General features: G+C 36.6%; 3 protein-coding genes and 1 long non-coding RNA gene across 6 annotated transcripts in view; 2 read left to right on the top strand and 2 right to left on the bottom strand.

Moving 5' to 3' along the window:
* Positions 1-16,438, top strand: part of acsf2 (acyl-CoA synthetase family member 2) — a 35,846-nt gene extending 19,408 nt beyond the window's left edge. The window contains exons 11-18 of one of the 2 annotated variants that reach the window (XM_082151249.1): positions 12,478-12,585; positions 12,676-12,827; positions 12,916-13,057; positions 13,740-13,850; positions 13,938-14,006; positions 14,396-14,463; positions 15,033-15,778; positions 15,985-16,438. In XM_082151249.1, the coding sequence (XP_082007375.1) occupies positions 12,478-12,585; positions 12,676-12,827; positions 12,916-13,057; positions 13,740-13,850; positions 13,938-14,006; positions 14,396-14,446 (633 nt within the window). In that variant the 3' untranslated portion in view covers positions 14,447-14,463; positions 15,033-15,778; positions 15,985-16,438. Of the gene's footprint in view, positions 1-12,477; positions 12,586-12,675; positions 12,828-12,915; positions 13,058-13,739; positions 13,851-13,937; positions 14,007-14,395; positions 15,779-15,984 lie in introns of both variants that reach the window. The other variant, XM_082151248.1, reaches the window with a different exon arrangement.
* On the bottom strand, positions 1,790-8,632 carry chad (chondroadherin). Its single transcript, XM_082151264.1, has 4 exons — positions 6,738-8,632; positions 5,128-5,291; positions 4,670-4,809; positions 1,790-2,159 (listed from the first exon to the last, which is right to left on the bottom strand). The coding sequence occupies exons 1-3, from the start codon at positions 7,521-7,523 to the stop codon at positions 4,674-4,676; spliced, it is 1,086 nt and encodes a 361-aa protein (XP_082007390.1). The 5' UTR covers positions 7,524-8,632; the 3' UTR covers positions 1,790-2,159; positions 4,670-4,673.
* Positions 16,439-16,835: 397 nt separating the features above from the next.
* On the bottom strand, positions 16,836-18,948 carry armc7 (armadillo repeat containing 7). 2 transcript variants are annotated; one of them, XM_082151278.1, is made up of 4 exons: positions 18,765-18,948; positions 18,334-18,455; positions 17,932-18,075; positions 16,836-17,843 (listed from the first exon to the last, which is right to left on the bottom strand). In XM_082151278.1, exons 2-4 carry the CDS (start codon positions 18,419-18,421, stop codon positions 17,497-17,499), a joined length of 579 nt encoding a protein of 192 aa, XP_082007404.1. In that variant the 5' UTR covers positions 18,422-18,455; positions 18,765-18,948; the 3' UTR covers positions 16,836-17,496. The 2 variants fall into 2 exon arrangements, with proteins under 2 accessions (XP_082007404.1, XP_082007403.1); XM_082151277.1 differs by having other exon boundaries at positions 18,774-18,946.
* A 249-nt stretch (positions 18,949-19,197) lies between these two features.
* On the top strand, positions 19,198-20,188 carry LOC309484847. The gene is made up of 2 exons (XR_014200982.1): positions 19,198-19,361; positions 19,611-20,188. It is a non-coding gene; the product is annotated as an uncharacterized lncRNA (long non-coding RNA).
* Positions 20,189-20,672: the final 484 nt, after the last annotated feature.

The raw sequence follows: 20,672 nt of genomic DNA, 5'->3' as shown, positions 1-20,672 counted from the left end.
AGTACATCATCTTTCACAAAATAATAAAGAGATTATTTCACAAGAAAATAAACTTGCCTTCTATATTTACCACACCTGATATTCCATACTCATATTAAATATTCCCCTTATATTTGAGTGATGTACGCTAATGTTCAAAAGTTTAGGATTGGATTTAATGTTTTTTTTTTTATTATTAGTCATATTTGCTCACCAAGGCTGCTTACCTTTGATCAAAAATACAGTAAAACATTAATATTGTGTAACATTACAATGTAAAATATATATCTTTTCTCAGTTATATTTTATATTAAGTGTAATAAGTTTATTCCTGTGATTGCAAAGCTGAATTTTCAACATCGTTACTCAAGTCTTCAGTGTCACATGATCCTTCAGAACTAATTTTAATATGCTGATTTGGTCCTTAAGAAACATTTCTAATTATTATTCATTTTGAAAACAGTTGTGCTGCTTAATATTTCTGTGGGAATCTGGGAACCATGACACATTCCCTGATACATGATTCTTTGATAAATCTGTGATTTGCTCTAAGTCTTAAGGCATAATAGCTTTGTGTGTGGAACAAACTAAAATGAAAGAAGAAGACTTAAGTTATTCCCTGAAAATATTTCACTTTATGAAACAAGAGCAGCTTGGACATTCTGTTATGAATAACTCATTTTATTTTTCACAAAAGAAAAAAGTCATACAGGATTTGAGAGTAATGAGGGTGTAGTAAATGATGACCATTTTCATTTTTTGGGTGAACTATCCCGTTAAGAAATAGGTATGGAGAAGGTAACAGTACTACTGTTTTTCTAAGCACACACTGCACAATTTTAGTGCATCCACTAGAAATTCATAATTTTCTCATTATTGTTAGTGCTTTATATGTCTTTTTTTATTTTATTTTTTTATTTCTTTTTGTTACGTTTTCTGCAGACATATAAAGGGTATTACAACAGATGTAAAATGAAACTTTATATGTCTTTTATTGAACATGAGTACATCACAGTAACAAACTGATACCATTAGACTGGAAAACCTCCATTTGTCTCAATAAAAAAAAAAAAAAAGTTTTATTTTTATTTTACCCGCTCGTAAATCCTTCTCTTCTGGCACCACCATCATCATTTCTTGATTTTGATTGGTCAGTCACAGCATCTTTAATGGCTAATCTTTGGCAACCAATCCTAATCACCGTGTCTAGATTCTATTTTGTGATAATGACATTATATCTTACATATATTGTCTCATTTACTTTTTTCATGGCTATAAGGAGTCCAAGTTTTCCTCGCCGGTGTTGCGTTTGACGTTGGTCAGAGATTTGAAGAAGAGGTCAGGTCATGTCACATCTTGAATATGTGTCAGTTTTAGTCATGGTCAAGATTGGTTTGTCATGTTTGCAAAGCCTCGGAAACTCTTGCAGGACTTTGTGAGATGCATAAAGCTAAGGAGGATCTCACAATGTGGAAACAGGATCCTCACGAAGAGCTCCGCTTTGATTATAACACTGGTGGTTATATAATATGAAGTGCTTCTACCATGAGAATGGGAGGATGACTTGAAATATCATAAAATGAGAATCGGTAGAATAGATAAGGTTCATTCTACAGTGGCTCAAAGAATGCCTGCAAAACTTGTTTGGCTGTGATGTACATCCTTCTACATTTTTATGCTGAAAAATGTAACATACAGTATGCACATCTATAATAGTCCCTCTAATAAAATAAAAATACTGATTTTATTTTTGATGTAGATATAATTGGAATTATAGGTTTTGACATACAGTACCTGATAGTACTCCTGATTTTATTTTGTTTCTATGGTGTGGAAAGAAACTAATCCTGTGATAATGGATTTATCACCAGGTTGTTTGAATTTGCATATACATTACCGTAACAGTGAATACTAAGAGTTTGAGGCACATTTCCTTTGCGGTGTACTTATTTGTGAAAATTTCACTTTGCAGATGTACCCAGTTGCTCCTTCAGGGTGTGTGTCAATGTCTGTGAACACATGTATGCTATTCATGTTGTTTAGTATGAATTGAGTCAGCACATTTATGTCACCAAAAAAAAAAAAAAAATGAGTGAAAGAGGAAATGGACAGTCCCAATGTAGCAGTCTGCATTGCTTTCCTTTTCTGCACATCCTGACACCTGGACAGGCCCTGTCCTCCTGAGGGAACAAACAAATAAGTTTGCCAAGCTTAGTTTTGGACATCTGATGTTCTGCGTATAGTGCCAAAGCCAAAATGGAAAAGCACAAACTTTAAAGGACAAAGAGACCAGGAAGAACATGAAGGATAGATTGGAAGAACATAACAGACAATATTTTACCACAAGGCAGTGTCCCAAACCCATATCCTGACCACAATTATAGTATTACCAGTCACTCTTTTATGTTGGAGGAGGTAAAAACGCATACGATTAGCATTAGCCTCTCAATTCTCTTGTTTAAATATGCGACTTAAATTCTCACAGAAGTTACTGGAAGTCAATGCTTTAGGATGAAGTGATTATATTATTTTATGTAAATGCAATATAATGACTGTTATGGGGAAGGTGCATTCATAATATAATTCAAAACATTTCTTTGTTCATAAGCTAAGCATTAATAGCTACTGAATTAGAGGCAAGTCCACCAATGGCTAAATTGGTAACTTGGGACCAGGCTTCTCCGGTCCCAAACCTTTCAAAACTTTGCTTAAATAATTTCATAACCATTTAGCGTTGTTTATCACATCCGCAGTGGCCTCTCTGGCCACTTGAACAGAATCTCATGAGTATCTCCTGATGAAAGAGTCTTTTATAGAGATCATTGGAGAGTGGTGGTGTCTTGCTCTGTGCACCACATAGAACCCTTGAGACTAGTTAGTTACTGTTTTTCTTCATAATTTATTTACATTAGCAAATCATGTGGAAAGAGGCTAGCTGTCACACTGAAGTCTGTGATTAATGTCTCATTTTTATGAGCCTTAATCCTGTGGTCTCATTTATAAGACCTCTGTGGACCACATAAACCTTGTGGGTCTGGATATTAGCCCTCAGTTTAGGGTGTGGGTCTCAAACCTGGAGGACTTGGTTTGGGCTATGGTGTATAGCAGTCTTGGATAAAACTGTTTGGAACTGTGTGTTCAGTTATCAGGATTACTTCACAGGCTTCTTAATTTATTATTTTACTGCTGGTCTCAGCAAGAATTCCTTAGTCAACATTGACTTTAGTCTCAGCACTCTTGCAAATACTTCTAAATATTTAAATAAATGTACTATAACTGTATTATACACTGCCCAGCCAACATTTTTTTTTTTTTTTTGGATTTTAATAGGCAAATGCTTAATATTCTATGATTGGATCATTGTTGCAGTGACTGTTTCCCAACATTTCTTCTAACCCCAATTGATGGAGTGTGTAAAGTCAAGTCAAGTTTATTTGTATAGCGCTTTTCACAATACAGATTGTATCAAAGCAGCTTCACAGTATTCAATTAAAATAATACAACAAAGTTTGTTTCAAGAGGAATTTATTGATTGATAAAATTAAATTATAATTAATACGGAGCTTTATAGGTAACCAATGCAGTGATGATAAAATCGGTGTTATATGATCATATTTTCTTGATCTCGTAAGAACTCTAGCGGCGGCATTTTGGACTAACTGTAGCTTGTTTATTGAGGATGCAGGACAACCAGCTAATAAAGCATTACAGTAATCCAGTCTCGAGGTCATGAATGCATGAACTAACTTTTCTGCATCAGAAACTGATAGCATATTACGTAGCTTAGCAATGTTTCTAAGGTGGAAAAAGGCTGTTTTTGTAACATATGAAATATGATTTTCAAAAGACAGGTTGCAATCGAGTATAACACCCAGGTCTTTTACTGTAGAGGATAAAGTAACAGGACATCCTATGATGTTAAAGTTGTATTGTGCGAGGTTTTGTGGGCGGTTTTTTGAACCGATAAGTATTACCTCTGTCTTGTCTGGATTTAATAAAAGAAAATTACGCGTCATCCAATCTTTTATATCTTTAACACACTCTGTCAATTTGGAAAATTTAGCGTTTTCATCCGGCCGTGATGAAATATATATTTGAGTGTCATCAGCATAACAATGGAAACTAATTCCATGTTTCCTTATAATATTTCCAAGTGGCATCATATATATGGAAAATAACAGAGGGCCTAATACAGATCCCTGCGGCACTCCATAGTTTACCATAGTGTGTAGCCTTTCATTTCTTAAACAACCATGTAGGAAGACACATCATGGCCATATTCCTGGATGACAATGTCAAGATTCATCAGGCTCAAATTGTAAAAGAATGGTTGGGTGGGAGCATGAAGAATCATTTTCACACATGAATTGGCACCTCTGAGTCCTGACCTTAAATTCATTGAAAGTATTTTGGATTTGCTGGAGTAGACTTTACAGAGTGCTTGACTCTTGCATTGCCAATACAAGATCTTGACCAAAAATTGATGCACCCCTTGATGGAAATAACATCACAACATTTATTTCCATCAAGAAGTGCATCATTTCCAGCAAGAGTCAAGCACTCTGTAAAATCTACTCCAGCACATCCCAAAGACTTTCAATGAATTTAAGGTCTGGACTCAGAGGTGATTTTTGCAGTTTCAAATGTTATGTTATGAAGTTGTGTGAGTGGAATTAGCAGGGCTGCTCACCATCTCAGAGCCGTGGTCCCTTCCTGGTCCTCTTTGCCTTGCAGCGGGTGAATGCAGTGCTATCTCTTATTTGCTTTCCTTTCTGGTTTCCAGGAGAAGCACAAACTGCATCAGGGCGATTGCGGCTAATGTCCATCCATCTGCACAAGAAAATCCAATCATTTAAAGCAAATCTAAAGCACCATTTAAGTCAATGTTAATTACTGTTTGAATAAGTTATTACAATCTGATTAAATATTAGAAAGACAAAAATAAATTTTCCTTTAGAATAACATGTGCCAATGATGTTCACGATATTACCAAAAGTGTGTATTAAGAAAGCAAATAGATTTGATTTTGATTTCATGTTGACTTTAAATGAAGCCATGAAGTAAAAATGAAAGGCATAGTTTATTTTTATTACTGCATCAACCTTAAATAGTAATGTTTAAAGTGATGATCTGGGTTTTTACTCTTACTTTTTGAGATTTGCTAATTGGCAGGTGCAGCTCCAGGTGTTGTTAAACAAAGTGATGTTCTGGAGAGTGCTAAAGTCAAGGCTATTCGGCAGCGATTTCAGCTTGTTGTTCTCAAGATGCAGAGACTTGAGAGCCGTCACTCCCTCAAAGGCAGCACTGGAGAACTTGATGGGTAGAAATGACAGATAGACAGTTATCATCTGTATATACATGTTACAACTCACTGCTTTGCTTCTGCATGTAGAATATCCTAGCAATAAGCATTCAAAGTCACTCTTAATATCTGAAGGAGACTTGTGGATGCTAGACTGAGGGCTTTTTTTCCACATGAAAGGCCTCTCTCATGCCGTCCTCTGTGCCAGAGCTTATGTAAACCTGTCTAGCCCTCCATCAAACTTCATAAGCGTATGCAAGGCTGCTAAAAACTTCACCAATGTGTTAGATGTACTGGTCTGCGTGATGTCTGCTTTATAGGAAGATGACGGTTGAGGAACTGAGACAGTGTACTCACAGTGTCTGTGGGTGTGTTATGCAAGCGTAGAAAAGATGCACTTATTGAAAGGACGTTTTGGAAATTTCCACTCAGAAGGCAAGAGACGTGGAGAGTTTGGTAATTTGAGGCGATAGAGGATGGATCATTTCCATCATGGAAGGGTTGTTTTCACTTTTTCTGTCTGTCCACTCCTCCCTTCGACCTGCTCTTTTGCCAGAAATGCCTGCAAAGGGCTCACTTGTCCATTCAGGTGAGGCGACAGCAGCCTAAAAATACTTCTCTTCATGGGCCATGGAACACCCTGTTACTATTTACCTGTCTGCTAACCCTTGCTGACCTGTTTACATGGTTCGCCAAGTGAGAGGAAAAAACATGGCTCTCAAAATAAAATTCAGCAAATAGACCCTAAAATTATCCACATGTGAAGGAAGAGTGGTTATTTTTTCCCTTTTCAATCACAAACAGCATTGACCAACTGCATGGGGCTAATACTTGTTGATGTGCCTTTGCCCACCTCTCTGTGTGTTTTATATATATATATATATGTGTATATGTATATAAAATATGGTATTTTACACCAGTTTGCATTGGTATCAGTCCATGTGGAGATTCTGTGGAAGTCAGATCAAAGACAAGGAAAAGATAAATGTTTCTCTTAAACGCTTTCATTAGCCGTTTAGTGATCCACAGGGAAAAATCCTGCTGGAATAGCACATGTGCATCCTGACATAAAGCACATGTGACCTTATTTAAGGCCTGAAGGGAATAGACAGAATATCAGGAGTATCTCATTGAATGAAAACAGGGGAAAGTCTCCAGCTCAGGTCTGTTTTAGCCAGATACCACTTTGTTCCAGTCTACAGTTTTGATTTATTCCAGTGGGGTTGCAGTACATTTGCGTGGCCAGCTCTGATGGGATGTAAAGTTTGTTTGCGAATGCTAAGCTTCCCGAAAGCCCAACACAAACATGCATTTATTCAGCCACAATTTTAGAGGCCAGCATTATGGGGAAAACATTTTGGTTCATAGTCGGCATCTTAATTTTAAAACATTTTCATGCTTTATTCTAGTTTTTAATTGTTTAATCCACAAAATAACTGCTATGTCACAGACTTACCTTCTCCAGGCTCATGTCATTTAGATGTAGCTTCTCCATGTAGCGGCCGAAGCTCCGGAATGCGTGGTCAGGGATGAGGCTGAGAGGGTTTTTGGACAAGTTGAGTTCCTCCACGACACGCAGCTTGCTCATAGCCAGAAGAGGGTAGGTTGACAGCTGGTTACGGTCCAAGGTTAGAATGGCCAGGTTCTCCACTTCATCAAGAGAACCTGGCTGTATGGAGCTCAACTCGTTGCCACTCAAATAAAGCCATCGGAGATCATTAGCACCTGTGAATGTACCAGGCTGCAGCTCTCGAAGCTTGTTGTTGTCGAGCTGCAGGATAAACAGGTTGATCATGGGAGAAAAGATGCCCTTCGGAAGGGCTGTGATGTGGTTACCATCCAAATAGAGATAGGTCAGTTCGGTTAGGTCCTCAAAAGCACCTGTTTTGATGGTGCTGATCTCATTATTAGACAAGTAAAGGTAGATGAGCTTCTTTACCCCTTTGAAAGCCTGGCTGGAGATCTCGCGGATCTGACAGTGCTGCAGATGCAGAGAAATTAGCCCCTTCATCTCGCTGAAGCCCCCAGTTGGGAGATTTCCCAAGTTGTTCCTTTGCAGATTTAGGAGACGAGTGGCCTCGGATATGCGGGGGATCTTCTTCAGTCCGACGTTGTCACAGATAACATGTTGCAGGTCCCCATGGCAGTGGCACTGGCTTGGGCACTGAGTTGGTGCGGCAAACGCAAAAGGGACGGAAACCTGTAGACACACTAGAACCAGTAAGAAGCTGAAACTGTACATGATGATGGAGTGTTGATCAGTCCACTGCTTTATGCTATTTGGTGTTCTTTCTGCTTTACTCCGAGAGACGTTTGCAGCAGGAACATATACAGACAGCTAAAGTGGTCCACACAACCTCAGAGTAAAGAGAGAGAGTGTGTGGAGAGAGAGGGCTAGAGGTGAGCCCGAGAGGGAGGGAGGGAGGGAGAGAGAGATTGGTGTGAATGAGTCAGAGAAAAGGAGGGGAGAGCTTAACACAGTACTAGTGTTTATAATAGTTAATCACTTAACTTTGCAAACTTAACTTTAGCACTTACTTGGCTAAATTGCACTACATGTAATATTCATAAAGTTTTATCCTTTATTGTCTACATATATTGCACATACATGTTCCCATATAAATGTGAATGTATTGTACACTCATATATGCACACATTCACAGACTGAGTTACAATCAGTGGTTACAACAGATTTCTAGTTCCCAGCATGCTTTGCTTCAGACTGTTAAAGAAGAGTAAATCTTCAAATTAAGTGTTATTTCCCGTGTTTTGCTCGATATTAATGGGGGAGATCGGTTTGTGTTTAAATTGTATTATTTTGGAATTTAAAAGGGTTGCTGATATGTGTGAGTTTTTGTGGTTACCATTGTGCTGAAGAGTAGAGCCTGTGGTTCGGTTGACGATTGGCTGAACATCAAAAAGCAATTGCTGTGCGCTCTTCAGCACAGTGATAGTCTCTTTACTAAATACTTTAATACTGTACTATTGTTACGTTATATCTGAAAATATTAAACATGTATAACAGGTTTTTGGCCAGAACTGCTGATAAGTATTTATATGCCATTCTTACATCTGCCTGCAAAAAAGCATTTACAAGACGTTGGCTGCTTCTCGACCCTCCCACAGTCTCAGAATGGATAGATATTGTAAATGAGAAGCAATTACCTTTTCCATTCGTCTAAAGAAAAGTATATTTGTTAGTCTGTGGGCCAGATGGGTCAAATATGTAAAGCCCTTAAGATCAGACTTCTTAGAGGTGCTAAATTAATGATCCTGTGCTTCTTCCTACTTATCCTCTCCTTTTATGTCCCAAACAATGTAGTTATTTGTCTATTTTGTAATGCACAAGATTTTTCTCCCTAATTGTAATGCACAAGATTTTTCTCCCTAATTGTTTAAAGTATGTATATGTTCTGTTTAAAAAAAACAAAACAAAAACAGCAAATGGACAGTTACTATTACTACTTTTATTCTGTAATTCTATTTTGCTGACTGAAAATAAAGAATATGTTTAATTTTTTTCTTAATGTAAACAATTATAAAATATAAGAAATATATTACATTATATTATTCGATATGTGTGTGTTTATTATATACTGCATGAGTAAATGTTCAATTTATACACATGCTGTATCATATCTGATCACATATACATCTATATGTTATGAGGTGTATTACTGAATATGAAATTACATACATTATGATGATATAGAATTAAATATATCTCATTTTTCAATGTATGAAACCGGCAATTCCTTATATATTATTCAATATATTGTAATATATTTACATAATATATTATTCTGTATATTTTAGAATATACTATTAAATCATTTAATATATTGATCATTCATTTATTAAGAAATATATTTTCTTTGCGTAAGGGCAGATGGCGTTGTACTCTCCCAGGTTCAGGAAGCTGTCCTCCGTAAAATGAGCTGTACACAAGTAAACTTTTGGGTTGTACTCCTCAGGAACATTGTTATAAATAATTTTCGGAGGGCCAAACAAAGAGATTTAGCTTTCGCAACAAAACTCCACGACATGGCAGCAACACTAATTCAATGATGCCTCGACTTCTTTCTTTGTGCCTTTTGGGGTTTTGGGGGGGATTATTCTAATATTTCACATTGTGATAGAAGTTTGCTGAAGTAATATCTGAACTTCGATGTTGGTGTTTTAGGCAGGTCTGGATCAGTGTTTTCTGTTAGATATAGAATAAATCCCTTTTGTTGGAGACTATGAGCTTTGTAACTTTGCACAAAGAAATACATTACACACTAAAGGAAAAGGAAAACATTAAAAACATTTTATGACCTTTTTAAAACTAATATTTTTGTACATTTATTTATAAGTAGTGCCTATAATACAGTTCTGCTCGTAACTTTACACTTGCAGAATCTGCTAGGTATTCATTAAAAAATAAAACTTTTTTTGTGTGTTTTTTTAATTTATTTAGCACTACACTGATGAAGCTATTTGGTATAACATATTTCCATATATTCCACAAGAGGACAAAACAATAGCTGAATTTACATAATTATTTATTTTGATGTTCAATTGTTGAAGGGTGAGTAGAATAATATCTCATTGTACCCATTTTTTTAAAATGGTTATTGCGGTCATAGAGCGACCCTTTCGCTGATTGTTTACATGTTTAATGGAAGTTACTCTCATATTTCGCGCCATGGGCCGTAGGAAAAATTTGGATATTGTTTATTTTTATTTAATAATTTTTACCTTAAACATGAAATGTTTTAAATGCATGTTAGGTGTAAGAAAGTTCAGACGTCCGAAATTTTATTTTTGTTCCTAGTCTCTCATTTCATAGGGTAACTTGTGTGCAGCCAAATCTCGTGAGGTTAAGGTGAGACCGTGTGTCGTGCCAGACAGTTCCATTGTTTTTAGTCAGCAGAAGGGGAAAAAGGAGCCACTCCCATATGCCGGGTGTTTTATAACATATAATCACCACCAGATGTTTGGCTGGTATCACATCACAACAATGAAAATGGAGGTTTTTCTTTTGTCTGCATAGGAGCGTTTCATTTGGAGAGGCACATTCCTCTACATAAATGCCTCCTTTGATTTCAACTATGTACAGTATTCAGTATAAAAAGGAAAGAAACTGTGGAATCACCTAGTTTTTTTTTCCACATGCAACAAAACATTTTATCCTTGTTCCTCTTTCTTTGGCTCAAAGACCTAAAAGAGACCTCAGATCTGTTTATGAGCGCCTCAGCTTTTCTCAGGTTAGGCGGAATCTAGTGTTTGCTTAACAAATGTAACATTTTATCGGCAAAGTGTATGTCTTGGTTCTTTCAAGTCCACAGTCACACCCTGCAGTGTGCAAATTCTGTCCAGCACATATCTAGTATTTGGCTAGTAGTAACTTTGGCCTGTTATCGATATTTATATAACAAAATAATTATATAAAGTCAGAATAGGAGTAAAATTGTTTGACACTGAAATCTGAAAAAGAGAATATTGTAAATGGCCGTTTGAGATGATGCATGCATTTTTTTTAATTTTATTTTTTAGTTCAAAAGCTCATGACTCACTTAAAATGTTCCATACAACATTATAAATGTCTGGCATGTCACACAGTCTCACTTCAACAGCTGGCAGCTCATGTAATTCAGCTTGGTAAACACAAATTGACATCCTGTGCTGTGATGAGGTTATGTCTCTGAATGACACCATGGGGGAATTGTTTCCAGCGCACATTATCTAAGGCTGTCTTATTTGGATGATTTGTTTTAGCCCAAAGCGATACTGTATAGTGAGAAAGCTTGGGTTCAAAACAACAGCTGGAGTGCCAGTTCTCAGGTGCGCACCACATATCTCACCTGCTTCCCAGGCCTGGTGGATTCAGCTGATTCAGCTGTCTGCTTGCCTTTAGGCTAGTTTGGGGGGAAATTTTAGCAAAAGGCAGAAAGTGCAAAAAGAGTAATGTAAGCTCATGGACTGAAATTTAAGTGAGTTTAATGGCCTCGAAATCATGACGTTAGTTCCACAAACAATAACATTGTAAGAATTGATAAATTAGGAAATTCCAGACAGTCTGTTTCGGGGGTGACCAGACCCTGAGAGGACAAAAGGACCTCTCTGGAAATTACCAATTGAACTGGCTCTTGTGCACCATTGAGATGAAAGTCTCTCCTCCAGAATACAGATAAACTTCATCTACATCTCTTTCCCTCTCCCCTCACCCCCTCTCTCTCATGCTCAGATGATCACCTGAAGTCACTCAAGAAAATGTATAGTTTAATGTGAATGATTATCACAGAGTATTTTCATGTTTGGTATCATTTAAAATGTCACAGTGCGACTGGTACAAATGTCCTTTTTCCAAATAAGTAAAACAAAAGGTAATAAGGTTTTTGAAGGTTTATGGAACACTAGCATACAAGGAGGGGTTGGCCTCTAGACAAATGGTCTACATAATAAATTGTTATATTTGATTATTCCAACTGACTTTGACATTGTTCATTTAATGGTTAAAAGTATTAGTCATACATTTGCTCACTTTTAGTGAGGCACAGATATTATTAAAACCTTTCATTTATGGAGTCAGATGAATTAACGAGTAAATACATATGATCAATGTATTACAAATTTAACCAACCAATACTTTGCATGAGTGAGGACAGAACACGTGATACCTTCCCCGTGTATTGGCGAACCGGCAGATTGGACCAATATAGCGGGCCTTACAACATATACTGTACGCTAGAGTCCAATATCTGGGGTTTAACATGTAATTTACACATGGAAGTATTAACGTTTTAGGATTTTTAAAAGAACAAATATTTCAGACACTATTTCTAGGTCAAATTTGTGACACTATAAGCAAAGGGGATAAATCAATCTTTAAAATAAATAATTATAAAATATGTAATTAGTATGCAACATGTAGTTGTAATATGTAATTAATATGCAATTTGTACACTGTAAAAGGTGATCATCTGACTAAACTTAAAAGTGAGGAAATCCTTTGCCTTAAAATTAAGTAAATAAAGTTACGTGAACTTTTATTTATGTACATATATTTGATCTTTTCAAAACCTTAAAATGTTTTCTAAATGTTTAATAATAATAATAATAATTTATATAATCCAATATTATATGTAATAATAATAAAATAATCAATTATAACAAAAAAATTATAGATGTGTCATCCTTGTGTTTTGGAACAGATTGGGTACGGCACAACCGAAAACAGCCCTGTGACATTCTGCGGCTTTCCAATTGATGGCATGGAGCGCAAGACAGACACTGTTGGATGTATATGCCCCCATACTGAGGTTCATTTCCACACACTACTAGATAAAGATGTTCCACATGCATATTTATTATCTGTTTTAGCACACACTGAATGGTGGTTTCTCCATTAGGCAAAAGTAGTGAACCCTGCTACAGGAGAGATCCTGCCTCTGGGCACTCAGGGCGAGCTGATGATCAGGGGATACTGCGTGATGCTGGAATACTGGGAAGATGATGAAAAGACCAAGGAGTGCATTACAAAAGATCGCTGGTACAAGACTGGGTAAGTGCGAGTATTTTTTTTCTTACTAGATATAAACATTATTCAAAATTCATTACATGACTCAATGACTGTTCTGTCATTTATAAAGTGATATTGCCACTTTGGACAAGTACAGCTACTGCAAAATAGAAGGACGCATCAAGGACATGATCATCCGTGGAGGAGAGAACGTCTACCCTGCTGAAATCGAACAGTTTCTGCATACACATCCTAAAGTTCAGGAAGCACAGGTCAACACTGTTAAAGAGGCCCTATTATGCCCTTTTACAAAGTCTTGGTTTTGTTTTTGGCGTCTACTAGAATAGGTTTTCATGCATGAATGTTAAAAGAAACATAATATTTGTTTTTTTTAAAAGAGTTGCGGCACCTCTTTTCCCAGTCTGTCAGTAATGCTCTTAGTTCCTGTTGCTATAAAGGCTCTCCTTCTGAAAAGCACAATGTGCTCTGATTGGTCAGCTGAACCAGTGTTGTGATTGGTCAACCTTTTTGAGTGCGTTTCACAAATGTCACTCCCCTTACAATAACCGTGCAAGTGTCAACACACTACGTAACTCATCTAGGTCTCAGCCCTTTTTTTTCCCAAATGCCTTGAGTGGGAATTATTTAAATGAGGAATATTGTTGCATGTACGTTTCCGGAAGAAACCTCAAGACTACAATTGAGGCGATTCAGGGAGTTCAGAAAGAGTGCGCACTGATATAGAGAATAATTCAATTTGGTGTGGACTTTGTGCTTGGTAACTTTGCAGATCTTTTCATGCCCAAACAGCAACATTACAAACTAAAGAAAGCCTATTTAACCTGATGTTCCTTAGCACTTCTCATCAACTGTTCCTTTAACCTCCATTTTACAGTAAAGAAAGCAAGATGGTTTAGGCTAGAAAAGAATATTAACTCTCTGTTGTCTATACAGGTGGTTGGAGTGAAGGATGAGAGAATGGGAGAGGAAGTTTGTGCTTGTATTAGACTCAAGCCTGGTCAGGAATGCACCGCAGAAGAGCTCAAGGCCTTCTGCAAAGGAAAGGTCAGAACATCCAGCATGCTTTATGCGTTATCCAGCACATGTACACTACAACTATTTGCCATTCAAATATTACTGTTGTTTTTGCAGATTGCCCATTACAAGGTGCCACGCTATGTAACGTTTGTTCAGGGATATCCTTTGACTGTCACAGGCAAGGTAAGTGATATGAAATATGAAAAGTATGAAAGTCACTGCACACCACCACAGTTATTAACAATAAACAATTCAGATGATTCATTTAGTCTAGAGAAAGTCATTCCAGCGAGCATTTAAATAATGAATCTCCCCCCTTTTCTATGTCTCTGTGGGTACATCATGTTAAAAATGAAGAAAATGTAAAAATGGTGTTTTCTTGAGCCAATTCACATTCGTCTCTAGACAGAAGACATTCAAGCAATTTCCCTGTCTGCATGAAAGCCACTGATGTGGTTTCAGACATTCGAGGGCTACTATGACACCTTTGCTTTTAAAGCCTTGTGGTTTGCTGTCGACAGATTGAACCCTTTAATAGCACTACAACTGTTTCTTTTCTTCATTTCGGTCAGATCCAGAAGAACAAACTGCGTGAGCAGACAGAAAAACAGCTTGGACTCTGATTGCAAAAGCACCTGTGGTATTTTTTTTTTTTTTTAAATGATCAGCCTAAGGATATTGTTACTCAAAAACATGTGATTTCATTGTTTTATCAGCCATGTTTATAATGATGATACTATATTACTATGATACTACCCTATTAATTTACCCTATTTCTAAAAACATATAAGTGGCATTTTTACATGTTAAGGATCATGTACCTTTTCGTAATTGTCTTTATTTTGGTATGATTTGTTTTTGGAACCAAATAATTCTTAATCATAGGAACCATATATATACCAATATATCAGTATCAAAAAATATGCATGTTACACTAGGCCAGTTTTAGGTAGATGTCTTTATAAATCTATAATACAAAATTACTTAAATGACACTGTTAATCAGTGTGTATATTTCTTCAGCAATCTCAAATGAAAATCATCTTGTGTGGTTTCTGTGCACATCTGCTCCCTATTCAATCTGAAGTTCATATGTTTTAAATTTTATATTACTGAAATGGGGAATCCAAATACTCCAAAATAGGGTATTTAAGGCAAACATGCAGTCTTTTTGTTGGCAGTAAAGTAGTTTCCCTCATTGTGATCTCAGGTGTGCCCTGTCGGTGTTCATTTAGGCCTTGGTGCTTTCCTGCTTGGCTCGTGATGTGAACATTTTGATGCTAGTGTTGAGACCATATGGAAAGATGTCCTCTCATAGCATTCTAATGGGTCTACTGGAAAGTAATGGCTACTCTGGTTTGGACAAACACATAGTTTCGTGAGGATCATTTAGGGTGAGACTTTAAAACTAAAGACCTGGACCAAACCCCAGACATTCTTTTTGAATTTCCTTGCAGCTAATAATAGAATCCGTCATTCACAGCATGCCTCTCGTGGTCATTATCGGGTGCATTCACTTGACTGTGTAATATATTTCATAAAATTAACAAAGATTTATGGAATCATTGCTTCCAGTAAAAGGAACACCTCATTTGGCAATCTAGCATAAGTGAAAATCTTAAAAACGACCTGAATGTGTTAAGCGTCTCCCCCATGTGTCCTTTAGTAGAACAGCAATCCCAGCATATCTTGCTGCTTTTTCTATTTGTTTTTGATTTTGAATACAATCTCCCTTTACACAACAGCTGAGGTCAGTTTTTTTTTTTTTTTTTTTTTTAAAGGAATGAATACTTTTATTCAGCAAGGATGCATTATATTGATCAAAAGTGACACTAAATACATTTAAAATGTTTAAAGATTTCGATTTCAAATAAATGTTGTTCCTTTGAACTTTGCTCATCAAAGAATTCTGGGAAAAAATCACAGTTCCACACAAATATTAAGGAATGTGTGTGTGTGTGTGTGTGTGTGTGTGTGTGTGTGTGTGTGTGTGTGTGTGTGTGTGTGTGTGTGTGTGTGTGTGTGTGTGTGTGTGTGTGTGTGTGTGTGTGTGTGTGTGTGTGTGTGTGTGTGTGTGTGTGTGTGTGTGTGTGTGTGTGTGTGTGTGTGTGTGTGTGTGTGTGTGTGTGTGTGTGTGTGTGTGTGTGTGTGTGTGTGTGTAGATATATACAGTATCTCACAAAAGTGATTACACCCCTCACATTTTAGCTAACATTTTAGTATATCTACTCAAGGGACAATACTATAGAAATTAAACTTGGATATATTTTAGATTAGTCAATGTGCTGCTGTCCTGATCACTACCTATTAGCCATATCTTTTGGTTTCCTCTGTTAGTTGGTTTTGGTGTTGGTGTTGGTATTCCACTCATGTTTAACAATGATTTACTCAGGTTATAAGAATGACAGGTAACTGTTGGTCAGGGAGAACGGCTTAACCGTCACTCCTGCACACGGTATTTGCGTAACCTCATACTACAAGAAAGGCTTTTACGGCCTCTTCTGCACCGCAGTGCATTATTTGTTACAGCTAGGTTTTTCTATACAGTATGTTGTTCCATTCTACTGTCTGTACATTTAAACATGTAACTCAATAAATAACTTTGCCTGCTTTAAAGGGTTTGAGAATATTTCCTTTTTCACTGATAATGTTGAAATCTAAAGTGATTTTAACTTGCGCTATCTAAACGTTAAATCCTACTTTTTCCAATCAGTTCAAAGAATAAGAGGTTAAAGAATAACAACTTTAATGGAGTCAGATTAATTCTTTTGGAGTCAACTTTTGGGTTCAAATTAGCAGGGTAAGCTTCTAGCCTTACATATGTACATAGGAGCAAATGGGAAATGGCCCTCGAGGTCTGCATAGTTTATAAATGTATTTTATGTTTATATTTTTTAAACATCTAGTCAGCCAAGGGACAGCAGATGAAAATGATCTGTTTGGCTTTAAGTGGCACATTCACCACTGTGTTGTCCTTGATAAATGAATAAAAACTTTTAATTCTTTTTTAAATTTTTATTATACATACTTTCATGTAAAATATATACAAACACTATATACAAATATTAAATATTTAAAACTATACAAAGATATGTTACATATAAATACATATAAAGCAAATTTGCTTTAAAACATTTTTTTGGAGGTGACTGGTGCACTCTCGCATTGTCCTGTGTAAGGAACAGACATTAAATCTGGTGAGCATTACATCATGAGTGATTCTTAGAGAAAATCTTAAGACATTGCTTCTACCATTTCAATAGGATTGAATTTCTCTGAATTGAAAAGGATATACTAGTCTCAGATCATTATTATTAAAATGTTTACATTTTAAATACAGATAAACATAAAAAAAAGTTGTTTAAATTGAATGAATTTCGAAAGAAGCTGACACACACCCACATTGTCCTGTCGAAGTATCAATTTGATACACAAGTTAGGTCAAAAGTAAACTAAAAGTAAGCAGGATTATATTACCGTAAATGTGTAATGTAATGGATTACTTTACTAACTACAATTTGTAATATACCCAGCACTATATATACATTACATACACATACATATTTAAACCTAGATACGATTTATTGAGAAAATAAGGTTTAATTTTTCAAAATAATCTTAAATTACATAAACATTTGCAATTGTCCAGGAACAATTACATGCAAAATCAAAAGTCAGTCCTTTGGAAGTGGAATCCCCACCACTGATTGACTTTGTCCCTGCATTCCCTCGCGGGCTCTGTCCACTTGTTCCTGTGTGCAGTAGTCCTGCAGGAAGACAGAAGCCAGGTTCCTGAGACGCGGGTTCTGTGTGAGGGAGAAGCGCAGCATGCACTGCACCACTGCGCTGTCTGTGGTCTCAGCGCGAGAGGCAGCTGTGGTGAGGTTCATTAAAGTAGTGATGGCAGAGAGAACAGTCTCATCTCTATTACTCGACAGGCATGATATCACTAACGGGACTCCACCGCTTTGCAGGATCTGATCACGGGACTCGCGCTCCATGCTGAGGTTACATAAACCACCTGTGTGATTTCAAACATTGTTGATTCATGTGAACAGATTGTAACAGCAAATAGATACATTACACTACAACATAACAGCTATACCAACCAATTCCAAACTCCACAAAGTTGTCATTCTCTTCTGTCAGCATGTCCAGGAAAAGTTCAGTGACCTGGAGCATTCGCAGAGATTCCATGTTGGATGGATCATAGGCAAAGTTGGCCAGGTTTGCCAGCACTTGCTCTTTAGACTCTGCCAAGAAGTGAAAAGACAAATGATGCAGTTTTCAGAAAACCTAATGCTTTTATTAGAAAGACAACTGTAAATAATTACTGCATTCTAGTAATTAAGATTATAGTTTGTCAGTGAAGGAATACAGATTGCACAAACTGAATCAAGCACACACACACACACAGATATATATATATATATATATATATATATATATATATATATATATATATATATATATATATAATGTAGTCAGTGCATCTGCAAGCATTGACATACCCTCATTGTCAGTGTCCTGAAATTCTGTGACCAGCCCCTGCAGGAACTCAAACCTGTCAGACACAGAAAATGTATTCTTTCTTGCCATTACAGATGGATTGTGGGAAACATGGGTTTAACACCTGCAGAAAGACAGACAGATAGAGATCAGTTTTATTTTTACCACGTGCACTGATAGATAGATAGATAGATAGATAGATAGATAGATAGATAGATAGATAGATAGATAGATAGAGGCAGTTTTATAACAGTGTAAAGCTATATCACAAGTTTGTAATACAGGCAGATAGATAGATATATAAAAAAAGGTTCGTAATACTGAGAGATGTCAATGCACCATACTATACTGTACATCTACACATTTAAAAATGCATACTAAACGAGAACAATAAAAACAGCAATTAAGAAAATATTATGAGACGGATGCAGACGTGACTTACTCGTGCAGAATAATGCTGATGAAAGTCATTTGTGCTTCTGCAACAAACTTCTAGTATTCAACTTTCACGTCTACAGAAACGGTCTATCTTCGGATTATAAATACAAATGAATTTAATCCAGAAAATCTATGTGATCAATGAGTTTCCCATCACTGAAGCTGCTCAACACGACTGGTCCGTCAGTAAATACTTCCCCGCATTAACCGTCATCTGTAGTTCCTTTGATCTAAAGTTCATTCGTCATAAAACTGCTCACCAGTAAAATATCATAACATTAAATTTTATTGGGTAAATTATTTAGAGCATTCCCTCTACTTCGTAAGACAATATCTCAAACAAATGAAGCGATCTATTTTCTAACGCAAGAGCCGGAAGTAGTGCATGGGGTTAATATGTGCAGTATATATTCATCCGTGTGAATGTCAGAACAACTACTGTTTCACGGAGACTTTGGCTGTTTTGTCTGCTTTCACAACGACTATAAATTTCCAGCATGAAACAGTCCAAACTATCCACTGGGAAGCGCCTTACAAAGCCGATTCTTTTTGGGACACTGCTCGTAGGTTTGGCCACAGCATTTATGAATAGGTGAGATAACGTTAACACACCCCTTTGACATTGACACTGTGCATGTGTAACGTTATTGTAATAGTGTTTAGAATGTGAAATAATACAGATTGTGTATAGACCATAGTATTGTGCCGTAGGGCAGTGTTAAAATGAGTATAGACAAAGCACGTGTTGATACATTATAACCAAGATCCAAAAATAATAAATAATATCTTTGCTGTGATGTCTGATGATAACCCATATGATGATTGTGCCTTGTGCACGAAGGCATTTGTTCATGGAGGACGTGGCAGATCTCAGGGAGCAGGAGCGATCCCGAAATGAGGCTAAGCGACAGGAGGTGCTGGAAAGAAGACAGAGACAATTCGATGAAGTTACAGAGAAGAAGAGAGCAGGGGGAAGCTGAGATGATGACTACTCCCTGAACTGAGGAAACCAGCACTGACCAGGAACACGTGGGACATTTTTTGCCAATAAGATTTTGTTTGTTGTTGCTAAAGTGGGACAGAAGTCGCATGGAAAGTCAATGGGTGATACAGCAAGTACAATTTAGCCAAACACAATACAAAGCCTATAGCTGTTTTGTTGGCAATAATTACCTTGATCATATTTAACTGCAACAGTTGGATTTGCAAGAGGATTTTACATCACACAAATGTAATGAACTGTAAATGAAGCAAATGGTGGAAATCAGGAATTAATGGGCCAAAACTATACGTTCCTCAATTATGCCACAAAAAGATGCTTGGATTGTATAAACATAACATTTTTATGAATATTTAATAAACATTTAATATTGATTTCACCAGTTAAAAAAGCCTACAAAAATAAATCTGGATAAATCAGTTGTTGCACTGTGATTATAATAATTGTCATTAATTGAAATAAAATATATTTGATGAAATTGTTTCATTTAAAGGTAGGGTAGGCAATTTCGGAGAGGTTAGCAATAGCAAGCTAGCTTTGCATTAGATCCTGCTCTCCAAAATGAATGAACGCAGATTCTGCAATGTTCAGACAAACATTTTTTGGTCCCGAGACTTCCACAGAAGATATACATTTTTTAATCAGGGTTCCCACGGGTCCTTGAAAGTTTGTGAATCTTATTTTTTTTTCTCAAGGCCCTGGAAAGTTTTTGAAAATAAACATACATAGAGATAGATACAGGTCCTTTAAAGTACTTGAATTTATTTTGTGCAAGAAGTTTTCTGGAAAAAAATTACATATTCACTCCGGTCCGCTAATGTGTTATTTCACCAACACTTCATGGCCCATGCATACTAGCTTGCTTGATTTACGTTAGTTGCGTGCATTTATGCGCTACGTAAA

This window comes from Leuciscus leuciscus (genome assembly GCF_965113295.1).
Source record: "Leuciscus leuciscus genome assembly, chromosome: 21".
Classification (NCBI taxonomy): Eukaryota; Metazoa; Chordata; class Actinopteri; order Cypriniformes; family Leuciscidae; genus Leuciscus; species Leuciscus leuciscus.
This window is presented reverse-complemented; position numbering and strand designations above follow the sequence as displayed.